The sequence below is a fragment of the Myotis yumanensis genome, unplaced genomic scaffold, assembly GCF_028538775.1.
Source record: "Myotis yumanensis isolate MYYU_CA2020_CCGP unplaced genomic scaffold, mMyoYum1.0.hap1 SCAF_5, whole genome shotgun sequence".
NCBI classification, from domain to species: domain Eukaryota; kingdom Metazoa; phylum Chordata; class Mammalia; order Chiroptera; family Vespertilionidae; genus Myotis; species Myotis yumanensis.
In genome coordinates this window covers 95,706,066-95,718,944 of record NW_027223756.1, presented here as the reverse complement: position 1 = coordinate 95,718,944, position 12,879 = coordinate 95,706,066, and the positions used below count along the sequence as shown (strand labels likewise).

Sequence of the window (12,879 nt, the reverse complement as noted above, 5' to 3'; positions counted from 1 at the left end):
GTATTAATTGAGCAGCATAGCAAACATCCCAGGCTAATTGTTAAGCAATGTCTAAAGTGGTCATTACCACACAAAGGTCTTTTTCTGGAAGCAGCAGAAAAGACTAGAGAAATTCAAGAGCAAATGTGCCAAGATGGTTGCAAATTATATTGTTTGAGGCTTTCCCTTTAGTGAGTCAGGAGCTTTCCTGATGAGGTGGATCTCAGCATCACCAATAGAACTATGCCACTCCTTGTCTGGCCCTGGTAGACAGATCTACCAGTAGCCTACGAAGAAAAAAATAACCTGGGCAGAGAAGAATATGCAAGATTTACTTATGAACCCACCTCTTCCTATATTACACTCAGAATGCTAGTGTACCAAAGTTCTTTAGCTCAAGGGATAGAATATATCATCAAATATATAAAATGTGAGAATATTTTACAAGTTAAAATAAAACTTTTAAAACACAAAGGTGAGCCACCAGGAAATACTTGTGTTGCTGAGGGATCAGGAGCATAGTACTCAAATGGCTGAGGAAGATACAATTTTTGAAAAATAGTTACTTTGAGGCACACTAATAAAGTTTAGACCAATTTTGCTTTGCGAATTTCATTTTAGAAGTAAAATTGTGGAAACAAAAGGGAAAAAGTTAATTGGCAGGCCTTTATAAAACTAATGTGAGAAGAGAATGTTACTAAGCAAAGATGAGGAACATTATAAAATGCCTTAAAATTAGTACAAATTGAGCATTGACAGTATTGAACATAAAATCAAAAACTTTGGAGCTAAAATTAAGGAACTCATCAAAAATACCCCCAAAAAAATAGGTAAACAAAAGTGAGAAAGAACGTGATTATTTGAGAAGACTGGATATCAGTGATCTCAAGCAGATAATCAGTACTCATAAAAAAGAGAAAGGAATAAATTAAAGAAAATATGAAGAAAAACATTTTTTGAGATGATGGAAATCCTGTTAAATATAGTAGTTAAGTCTATGTAAACCAGTCTGGAATACTTGAAACATTTGAACTCTACTCGTTTTGTAGAAGTTATCATTTTCTATACAACAAATTTCCCCAAATCAGAGCAACTTAAAAGAAAATATAGTATTTCTCTCACGGTTTCTGTGCTTGCAGAATGCGAACGAAATTTAGCTGAGTCTTTTGCTTCAATTTCTCTCCCAAGGTGTCAGTCAAGATCCAACGAGTATGAGAGCTGTTTCCAAGCTCATTCGATGGATGTTGGCAGAATTAGCTCCTTGAGGGTTGTTGGACTAAAGTGTTCACTTTCTCACTGGCTGTTAGCCAGAGGTCACCCTCAATTCTTTACCACATAGGTGTCATTATTACCAACTTAAACAATAGCATAGCTCCATCCTGATCGCAACTAAAGCTTGCTTTCCTTTTCATGCATACTTCATGATTTCATACAAAGTTAAAACATCTCCAAAGCCATAAGAGGCAGTAACTGACTGAAGTGCTAAGGAGTATTTAGAGATACCCCATGGTATACCAGTTCTAGAGTACCTGGAAAAGACCACAGTTTAACCTGTTACAATTTTTAAAAAGTAGAGAAGGTAATAACGCCTAATTATAAAAAAGATTTGGTGGCCTACGTGAGGTGGTTAAATGTCATATTAGTACAATTCCCTTAAAGTTAGTATGTTGTAAATCTAGCTTGGAAACAGGACTGTGAAATCAAAGTCTTTGCTTTAAATTGTCTAAATTGAGCTACAGTTCAGCCCACCAGGAAACTTCGTAAGGCTTCAAAGCCTTAGGAAAAGAGAATTCTTTTTTCTGTCGTCCTCCTGTCTTCCATCTCCATAAACATCAAGGACCTAGTGCCATCATTTCAGAATCTACAGGAATATGTTTTATTTCTAGCTCAGGTTATGTAGGTGGCTGGTTGAAAAATCATAGGTTCAAGATTCCCATTTTGTCAATCTTAAAAGAATGAGAGAGGGACAGGAATGACAACAAATCAAATAACAACAACAAAAACCAGCGAAGATTAATAGATTGATCACACGTAAGATTATGGCCTTGCTGCAAATAGGAATTTATTTCTGGGTTAGGGCAGGGTCTTCTGAAACTTCACACTGCAGATAAAGCAATATGTTTAATGTGTTCTTGAGTAAACTCCCACATGGGAAGAAAGGCTGCTACAATGACAATGATCTGACAGATGGACTCTGGAATTACTGGGGATTGAGCTTCGCTTTTGAGGCCAGAATGAATTTATCTAGGAATTCACACTGCAAGGGCAAATGAACATCATATGGGCAAAGTCCGTCCTGGAAAGGAAGGCCAATAAGGCCAGATCTGTGCTGCAAATGAGTAAAGCAGGCCATGTATAAAAAATGTACAGCAGTATTGATGAAGTGGAAAGTATGGGCCTTAATAATGGAGCAGCTATTTTATTAGTTGAGATGACTTCTGTTACAAGTAAGAGAAAATTCAACTTGAAATTGCTTAAACAATAAGAAATTTTATTGATCATATCAATAGGAAGTCCCAACAAAGTATGGGGTGACTCCAGCAGTTACTAATCGACCAGTTCAATAACATCATTAAAAGACCAGGATTTATTCTTTTCATCTTTCTGCTCTACCTTGTTCTGTATATCAGTCTTGCCCTCATAGTTGCAACATGGCTGTGACACTACCAGACAGCATATCCAGATGCCAACATCCAGAAGAAGGAACAAGGAGATCTTCCCCATAAATTCCCCAGCATGTCTCCTTTCTTGTGTCATTGGCTAAAACAGGGGGAGCTACACTCACCTCCAAATCAACCACCAGTAAGGGAGATTAGATTCTTATGTTGACTTAGAGTAGTAGAGATTTACCCATTAGAGTGAGAGTTATTCTTTTAAAACATGGACAACTGAACAAATTGGCATAATGGAAACAAGAAAGAAGAGGGCTATTTGGCAGGCAACCAGCGATGTTTGCTCATCAGCAGCCAACTAAGCAGATGGTTGCTATGAGCCTGTGATTAGTGTTGACAGAACATTTGATTAATTTTAATAAGCTGGAAATCTGGATGTTTATACAAGATGTCCCAACTTTTAAATATTGGCAATAAATTCAAAAACACTTAAAAATACTTTGTGACCCAAATTATTCAGGTCCAATACGAATAAATCTGCAATTCATACATGTCTGGAAGGCTACCAGTTTACAATCTCTAATTTTTTTTTTTATTTAACTGAAAGTTCTTTACTTAGAAAGTGAAGCTTACTTTAACCTCGCCAGTAACTAAATTATACAAATTTCTATGAAAAATATTTTTATTAGTAAAGTTTATTCAATTGTAGTAAACCTCAAATTACACAACTAATATGGATTATAGACGATAATGTAGGAAAGATATTATATAAATCAGAAAATGGTTATATACTTTTTCTTTTTAACAAAGGGTTCTAATTTGACAGGTTAATAGTTAAAACAATTGAGTTGTTGTTAGTCTTCTAATGATAAATGTACTATTTTCTCCCATCCTTCCCAGTTTTCTTTGATTACTTGTTTATTTGTTTTCTTTACAGGGTGAATTAATTCCTACCAAACCTAATTAGAAATTTCAGCTTCATAGCTGTATCTGTAGAGTCATCTTCCTTCCCTATGTAGAATATAAATTTTAAATTCAAAGATTCTCAAAAGTACATCTCTCTTAAACATTTTATTTCATCTCTTCAAAGTATAACATGAATCAAGAAATGTTAACCTCTTTGGGTATCAAGAGCAAATAGTAGTTAGATAGCCCATATATTTCTCTTCTATCCAGATTGTCCCATCATTCAAGTTGATCATTTACCCACCAATCCTTGCTTAGCTGTTGCTTCAGACATTTGGATTGGAGCCCTAAAAAAGACAATACACTTAAATGATCAACTTTTTCCTAAAAAAATGTATATATCTCATAATTTTGAAATATTAAGAAATTAAAATTAATTATCTGTAGTACTTCCTATTTTATGGATTATTTCATACATTACAGGAAAGGAGTGGAAACATGGGAGTGTAAGGCAAGAAGGTGAGAAAAATACCACACTGGGATGCAAATATCTATCTAGCTAATTAGCATAATATGGAGATGGTCGGGGGAATCAGGAGAAAAGTTTTGAGATACTAGGTGATTATTATTCTATGGGATACTTCCACAATCTCAATATTTCTGTGGAGTATTTCTGAGAGAATGAATAATATTGAGATCATCATCACTTCATAGCTAAGACACATCCATCTTTTTCCTCTTGGTTATTGGGCAGACTCAGAAGGAAGACATATGCTAGCACCCATCCTATAATCATACAGATATTATTCTTAGTGAACATCTTCTAGGGAAATATGGTTATTCTTTCCTTGATACCAGGAGTGCTACACGGTTATAATAGTTTTGCTATGGATCTCATACCTTAGGCATAGACATTGGCTTATCCTTGAAAACAGTAGAGGAAAGGACCTTTGTTTCTTCATGCTATATTATGGACAAAAATAATGGTAAGACTTTAGAAATGCTATGCACTTCCCATCTTAGCTATACTTTTTAAAAAATCATTCCTGACCTTGTCAGCACTCATTTAAATTCTACCTAACTCTCAATTTCCTGTTTTAACCACCCTGACCCCATTCATTTTCTCTTCACCATATTCTTCTCATCCAATCACCAGCTTTGACATAAATAATATATAAGCAAATAAGTGCTTCATATATATTTGACTTGTTTTCCTACTAAAATTGTAAAAGTTCTTCAAAAAAATATCTTAAGTTTTAATTTTTTCATTTACCCACAAGAGAGCATCAAGTATGAGGAAATATGCTCAGTAACTATTTGAGTGAATAAATTCTACCCTTTACTTCATGAGTGCCTGACTTTGATTCCATGTTTGCCTATATGTGGGCTATTTTTCATGCCCTACCTCCTACAGAAACTATGACTAATATAGGCTCTATTCTACCTATAATAAATAAAAAAGTAAATATAACTTGTTAAATTTTACATCCTCCAAAATCAACATCTAGACACCGTCCTTTGAGGGAGACAGGCTTCTACAGCAGAACTATTGATCATTTCTTAACAATTATATAACAGAGCTGTTTTTAATAATAATAAATTAATACCCATAATAACTTATAGATAGTAAATAGAACTTGCTATGCTATCTCAGATTAACCTAGGGAGCACATATCTTGATAAAGAACCCATAGATTTAGAGATATTATTCACATTGGCACAAAAGACATTTTAAAGATCATCGGGGATCATCTGATACTTACTAGTACAAGGAAGGAAGAAGATGACACAGAAGTAGGAATCGGAGGTGGTGGAAAATCTGGCTTTGTAATTAGCTAGTAAGAGGTAAAAAAAAAAATCAAAGGTTGGGCCTTAAAAACAAATGCACTTAATGGAAAGGATTAAATTATTTTCAGAAATAATTTTCAGAGAATTTATGACTTTACCCATGAGAATATTCTAAACCTGTAAGTTCAATTGTTTTCATTTTGGTGTACACATCCAATTGAGAAATAAGTCCAATGCCAATAGACATATGATCGGGATGCCATTGTATGAAGCAGATTGGCACTCTTCCTGTAATGAGTTATCAGCTTTATAGACCTGGTAATTCTGGTTTAAATTTAGGAATATAATGGACAGGTACACATTCTCAAATTTGACATTTTCAAAATGTTGTGTAGAAGAATCTATACTTTATATTACATTCACACAGATTCTAACATCCTTCTAAAGAAATAATTGGGCATTGTGGGTTGTGACTTTCACTACTATTTCCTCAAGGTTAGGCTGGAAGTGATTTAAGAGAAGTTGCTAACTCACAAAAGAAGCTGGAGGCTCACTGCCATCCACTGGCAGGTCAAGGGCATGAAGCTTCATCTGACTTTTCTAAAAAGAAAAAATATTTTTTAAATGAATTTTATCAATTTCCTATGTTCATGTTCCAAATAAGCAATCCTTTCAAAGCATCGGAGACCAAGACTATGATGACACCAAAAAGCCAGATGGAAAAATCACAGTGGCCCAGCTGCTGCATTCTGCTATGTCCAGAGCTATCAGAGATTGGTAAGTCTCCATCAAAAACATTATTACCAATGTCATTATCACTAGCCAACTTCTGCTAAAATTTCTAAACTTGCCGGACACAACCAAGACATTAGGACTTATACATATTACATGTATTGTCATACAAATACACATATTATTTTCTTTACTGGGATATTTTTTAAGGAATAAGAAATCGAGAGAGAGAGAGAGAGTGAGAGAGAGAGAGAAATCTGACATCTAACATCTGCCCTCCTTGTTCTCTTATTGTGTTTGCATTTTGTGAATCCCAGCAAAGCAGCCAGTGAGTTTCTGTATTTTAAGGAGATTTCTACATTTAACCAAAGGCAGAGGACAACTTTCTGAATGTGTAGTTACAGAGCCCACAATCATTGCTGCATACTCAGAAGCGTCATACATTTATAAAACACTGATGAGTAGAAATGATGGATAGATGGTCAGCACAAGAGAGGGAGAAAATCACAAATTGGGGTCCACAGCAAATATAGTACAGACTATGATTCACCTCTTTGCAATGAAGAGCCTTCATTGTCTGTGGTTTCCTCTTCTCTCTGCATGGCCTGGTGCCAGGGTCAGGCTGTGACCTGTAGGTGAAAGGATATCATACAAATTGACCAAGCAGTGTGTTCACCATTAGGGGGAAACTCATGATAAATCTGCCAATTTCCGTTGCCACTTGTGCCATAATTAGTGAATGACTAGGTTTTCACCTGCTCCCTAGGATGTTCTTCAGGTTTCTGTGTTCTGTAATTCATCATTAACACCACTGATTTTCTTTTTGATTCTCTTGCAGAGCCCTGAATCCTAATAAGGATGGTGTGGAAACCAACTTTTATCTAAATTACGCCACCTAATTAATGATTTGTTTTATTCCTTCACTATTTATTAATAGCCCATTTTGGATAAATAGTTAGTTTTTAAAAAAAAAAAATGCAAGAAAGATGCTGTAGTGCCAAGACCATTTTCAAAAGACTGACTGATCTTGGTGCATATCAAGACTCCATCACTTACTTTGTACAACTTTGAACATGTTTATTGACCTCTCTGAGCTTCTCTTTCCATATCAGTAAAATGTGAAGTGCCTGGCCTTGCATGATTGTTGTAAAATTGATATATAACATCTTTTAATCTATAGAATAGAAATAATAGTTACCATCCTCATGATATTCTTAAGAGGATTAAATGAGATAATGTACATAAAAGGACTTACTAACAGTGTTTATCATAAAGATAATAATCAATAAAGATTATATATTGTATTATTATAATGAGCACAAAATCTTTAATAAAGAGTTATTAATCTTATTATTAAATATATATACAGTAATTACAGGAGAAAAAGACATGCCTTACTGTGAAAGTTTTCTCAGTAAAAGGAATACTCAGCCTCTGATCCAAGCAAAATGTATCTGCACTTATTTTTTTCTTAATAGATGTTTTTATTAATTTTTTTAGAGACAGAGGAAGGGAGGGGAATAGAGAGATAGAAACGTGGATGAGAAACTTCATTGATCAGTTCGCTCCTGCACGCCCCCTACTGGGGATGGAGTCCTCTTGGTTCCTGGGTCAAACTTCAACCACTGAGCAACACCAGCCAGGCCTATACTTATTTCTAAGTATTTGAAGTAAACCAAATTTAAATTTGAGAATTTGGGTCACATCTTTGAATTTAAAGTTCATTAGAGGCCCAAAAGCCCCCCGATAAAAACCTACCTCTGGACTTTCTTTTGCTTTCCTCTGGTGCTTTGATGCCTGAATACTATAGCACACACCACAAATATGACAGCCACAGGAAACAGCACCCCAACCACAATGGAGAAGTCTACAACAAAGAGAACCCAGGCCTAGTGAGGATCTGGGTGTTCATACGTATATATCACATTAGTCCTTATTCATCATTTAGCATAAATTCCATCTACCCTTTCTGAGAGAAAATGCATTCTCTGGCAAATCTCTCATATCCAGTAAAATGAAGATTATTTTGATCGTGATTAGTAAAATTTTATTTAGATAGAATAAATAAGGGGAAATCTATATGAAACATTTTGTATAAGATAGTTAAAGCAAGTACTATGGAGAAGTATTAGAAGCAATGATGTTTATAATAATTGGGGAAAATGACTGGAAAATTAGAGAGAATATAAAGTAAGGGGGATGGCAGAAAAGGAGTGAAATATTTTTCAAACTCAAGGCTGAAATAAAACAGGGAAATAGAAACTGAAGCCTTAAAATCATATTTCTGTCAGTAGCAAATAAGGAGCTGAGATGTATGACAATTGATAGAGACACAACTAAGTATTCTACTGATTTTTGCCCTATATTGCAAAAATTATGAACATAAAAGAAATGATGTGACCGTGTAAATTGGGAAATGGTTTATTTTTTTCTTTTACCTACTTATCTAAGTAATCACTGTGACTCCAATCTTTTGCTATTTGAAATATTCATTTTTCTTATAATAATCAGAAACCACAGATACCAGGAGGTACAGCTTTGAAGAGAAAATCAGACAGGTATTACTCTCTTATTGCACAGATTAGCAGGTCAATGAGATTATTTTTTAATATAAGAAAAGGTCACAAGTGTAAACACACATAGACAAAGACAACAGTAGTAGAATTCTAGGTGAGATGACAATTTCACTTCAAATATCTGAAACTTTCTACCCTCCATAAAAATGAAAATAATTATAAAAATATAGGAAGTAAAGGATTTATGTGGACAGAAACAGAGTAGATTAAAGCTCCAAACACCAGAAGTAGATGCTATTCCTTCTTGGGAAGTCTAACAAAGAATCAACAAATTAAAAACATAATTAGTCCAAACATCAGAAATAGATGCTATTTTTTCTTGGGAAGTCAACAGAGGAGCTGAACTTGGGACAGATGATTCATTCAGGCCCATCCCCATCCCTTGTGTATACAGAACAAGCATGCCTCATGCCTCAAGACAAAGCCCTTCTAGAGAACTCTCTAGAAACAATGGGGGACATAAGAGCCTGAGAAGCAGCACAGATCTAGAGAGAAGGAAGAGTCAAGGAGAAATTGAGTGCAAAGAAAAATAAAATCTCTCAGGAAGTAAATGAAATAAAGACCCCTCTCCTCAAGGCCAAGTACTCTTCACTATGGCGACTAGAGATGAGTGTCCCCACTTTGGCTCCTTCCCACACTGATAGAGCTCACAGCCAGATCTCCCATCAGGAGAGGTTATGAGTAGATACAGCAAACACACACACACACTCATGCAAAGAAAATCCATGTGAGCTAATTCAAGTTGACCTAATCCCACATGTAATAAAAGATCACATACCCTGAAGTAAAATAACACAATGAAATACAAGAGACAGGGTGAAAAAAAAGAACAGTCAAACTCAAAAGAAATAGAGATAGCCTGGCCAGTGTGGCTCAGTGGTTGAACGTCAAACCATGAAACAGGAGGTCAGGGTTCGATTACTGGTCAGGGCACATGTCTGGGTTGTGGGCTTAATCCCAGTAGGGGCCATGCAGGAGGCAGTAGAGCAATGATTCTCTCTCATCATTGATGTTTCTATTTCTCTCTCCCTTATCTCTGAAATCAATAAAAATACATTTTCAAAAAGAAATAGAGATAATTCAGTTCATAGAATTAAATCTACAAAAACAATCTGTTATATCCTTAGAGAGTTTTATGAGGATGTTATATCTATACTTTAAGTCAAGGATGGTATGAAAATGGAACAATCAGAAAAGAGAATTTGGGAAGTTAAAGTGAGATTACAAATATAAACTTGAAGAAATCTTTTTTGTATGTAGAGTAAATGCATAGGGATGTGGAAAATTGGATTAAAAACCTGTTAAAGAAACTTTGAAGATTAACATTGTGGATTCATTATTTACAGGACAGGAATTTCAAGAGGAGAGAAAAGAGGCAATGAAATCTTTTGTAATCTGAAAGAAAAGCTTGGAAAAGAGCAATTTCTCAGGTTAGATGTGGAATGTTACCTACGGAAGACGACAGAGGAGTCATCACAGTCAGGAGGGGCCCAGCCCTCTTGACACTGACACTGGAGCTCATGGTCACACACCTGCGGGATCAATGATCTTGTCAGTTTCCATGCTAGACTGTCCACTGACCCAAGGGCCTACTCAACCACCATTAGGTCCATTCTAAAAATGGAATAACTCCGATTCTGCATCTTTCAGCTATCTACAGAAACTACAAATCAATAATAGGAATTTCATATAGACCAGGCTCTTGAAAGAAATTTTTTTTTTTTTTTTTTTTTATTTTTCGCTTAAAGTATTACAAAGGGTATTACATGAGTATCCTTCCCCCCCCCCCTTGACAAACCCCTACCCTCCCTTACCCCCCAGTGTCTTATGTCCATTAGTTATGCTTATATGCATGCATACAAGTCCTTTGGTTGATCTCTTACTCCCCTCCCTCCTGCCCCCCAACTCTCTCTGGCCTTCCCACTGCAGTTTGACAATCAGTTTGAGGCAGCTCTGCCTCTGTATCTATTATTGTTCAAAAGTTTGTAATGGTCTTTATTATCCATGAATGAGTGAGATCATGTGGTATTTTTCCTTCATTGACTGGCTTGTTTCACTTAGCATAATGCTCTCCAGTTCCATCCATGATGTTGCAAATGGTAGGAGTTCCTTCTTTTTAACAGCAGCATAGTATTCCATCGTGTAGATGTACCACAGTTTTCTAATCCATTCATCTACTGATGGGCACTTAGGCTGTTTCCAGATCTTAGCTATGGTGAATTGTGCTGCTATGAACATCTGGGTGCATATATCCTTTCTGATTGGTGTTTCTGGTTTCTTGGGATATATTCCTAGGAGTGGGATCACAGGGTCAAATGGGAGTTCCATTTCCAATTTTTTGAGGAACCTCCATACTGCCTTCCATAGTGGCTGCACCAGTCTGCATTCCCACCAGCAGTGTACAAGTGTTCCTTTTTCTCCACATCCTCTCCAGCACTTGTCGTTTGTTGATTTGTTGATGATGGCCATTCTGACAGGTGTGAGATGGTACCTCATTGTTGTTTTGATTTGCATCTCTCGGATGATTAGTGACTTTGAGCATGTTTTCATATGTCTCTTGGCTTTCTGAATGTCCTCTTTTGAAAGGTGTCTATTTAGATCCTTTGCCCATTTTTTGATTGGATTGTTTATCTTCTTTTTGTTGAGTTGTATGAGTTCCCTATAAATTTTGGAGATTAAGCCCTTATCAGATATGACGTTGGCAAATATGTTTTCCCACGAGGTGGGTTTTCTTGTTGTTTTGTTGATGGTTTCTTTTGCTGTGCAGAAGCTTTTTATTTTGATGTAGTCCCATTTGTTCAGTTTCTCTTTAGTTTCAACTGCTCTAGGAGCTGTATCAGTGAAGAAATTGTTTTGGCATATGTCTGAGATTTTGTTGCCTTTGTATTCTTCTAGAATTTTTATGGTTTCCTGTCGTACATTTAAGTCCTTTATCCATTTTGAGTTTATTCTTGTGTATGGTGTAAGTTGGTGGTCTAGTTTCATTTTCTTGCATATGTCTGTCCAATTTTCCCAACACCATTTATTGAAGAGACTATCTTGGCTCCATTGTATGTTCATGCCTCCTTTGTCAAAAATTAATTGAGCATATTGGTTCGGGCTAATTTCTGGACTCTCTATTCTATTCCACTGATCTATATGCCTGTTCTTGTGCCAGTACCAGGCAGTTTTGAGAACAGTGGCTTTGTAATACAGCTTGATATCTGGCATTGAGATCCCACCTACTTTGTTCTTTCTCAGGATCGCTGCAGCTATTCGGGGTCTTTTTTTATTCCAGATGAATTTTTGGAGAGTTCGTTCTAGATCTGTGAAGAAGGCCATTGGTATTTTAATGGGAAGTGCGTTGAATGTATAGATTGCTTTGGGTAGTATGGACATTTTAATGATGTTGATTCTACCAATCCAAGAACATGGTATGTTCTTCCATCTGTTTATGTCTTCCTCTATCTCTTTTTTCAACGTCCTGTAGTTTTCTGAGTAGAGGTTTTTAACCTCTTTAGTTAAGTTTATTCCTAGGTATCTTAATTTTTTTGGTGCGATGGTAAATGGGATTGTTTTTCTGATCTCCCTTTCTGAAAGTTCACTATTGGTGTATAGAAATGCCTCAGATTTCTTGGGGTTAATTTTGTATCCTGCTACATTGCCAAATTCATGTATTAAGTCTAGTAGCTTTTTGATGGAGTCTCTAGGGTTTTGTATGTATAATATCATGTCATCTGCAAATAAGGACAGTTTTACTTCCTCTTTTCCAATTTGGATGCCTTTTATTCCTTCTTCTTGCCTAATTGCAATGGCTAATACTTCCAGTACTATGTTGAACAGGAGTGGTGAGAGTGGGCATCCCTGTCTTGTTCCTGTTCTTAGGGGAAATGGTGTTAGTTTTTGTCCATTGAGTATGATGTTGGCTGTGGGCCTGTCATATATGGCTTTTATTATGTTGAGGTATGATCCTTCTATTCCCACCTTTCTGAGAGTTTTTATCAAAAATGGGTGTTGGATTTTGTCGAATGCTTTTTCTGCATCAATTGATATGACCATGTGGTTTTTTTCTTTCAATTTGTTTATGTAATGTATCACATTTATTGATTTACGGATGTTGTACCATCCTTGCATCCCTGGGATGAATCCTACTTGGTCATGGTGTATGATCCTTCTGATGTACTGCTGGATCCGATTTGCTAAGATTTTGTTGAGGATTTTGGCATCTATGTTCATGAGGGATATTGGCCTGTAATTCTCTTTCATTGTGATGTCTTTACCTGGTTTTGGTATTAGGGTGATGCTGG

The 12,879-nt window shown here is 36.0% G+C and overlaps 1 protein-coding gene across 6 annotated transcripts in view; it reads right to left on the bottom strand.

The window, feature by feature from the left end:
* Positions 1 to 3,311: 3,311 nt before the first annotated feature.
* Positions 3,312 to 12,879, bottom strand: part of ADAM28 (ADAM metallopeptidase domain 28) — a 62,642-nt gene continuing 53,074 nt past the window's right edge. For 3 of the 6 annotated variants that reach the window (XM_070414096.1, XM_070414098.1, XM_070414097.1), the window contains 7 exons: positions 10,047 to 10,125; positions 7,776 to 7,884; positions 6,568 to 6,646; positions 5,820 to 5,885; positions 5,261 to 5,332; positions 4,398 to 4,460; positions 3,312 to 3,844 (listed from right to left, as the gene is read on the bottom strand). In XM_070414096.1, coding sequence (XP_070270197.1) covers positions 3,824 to 3,844; positions 4,398 to 4,460; positions 5,261 to 5,332; positions 5,820 to 5,885; positions 6,568 to 6,646; positions 7,776 to 7,884; positions 10,047 to 10,125 — 489 coding nt within the window. In that variant the 3' untranslated portion in view covers positions 3,312 to 3,823. Of the gene's footprint in view, positions 3,845 to 4,397; positions 4,461 to 5,260; positions 5,333 to 5,819; positions 5,886 to 6,567; positions 6,647 to 7,775; positions 7,885 to 10,042; positions 10,126 to 12,879 lie in introns of those variants that run through there. The other 3 variants (XM_070414099.1, XR_011471460.1, XM_070414100.1) reach the window with 3 other exon arrangements.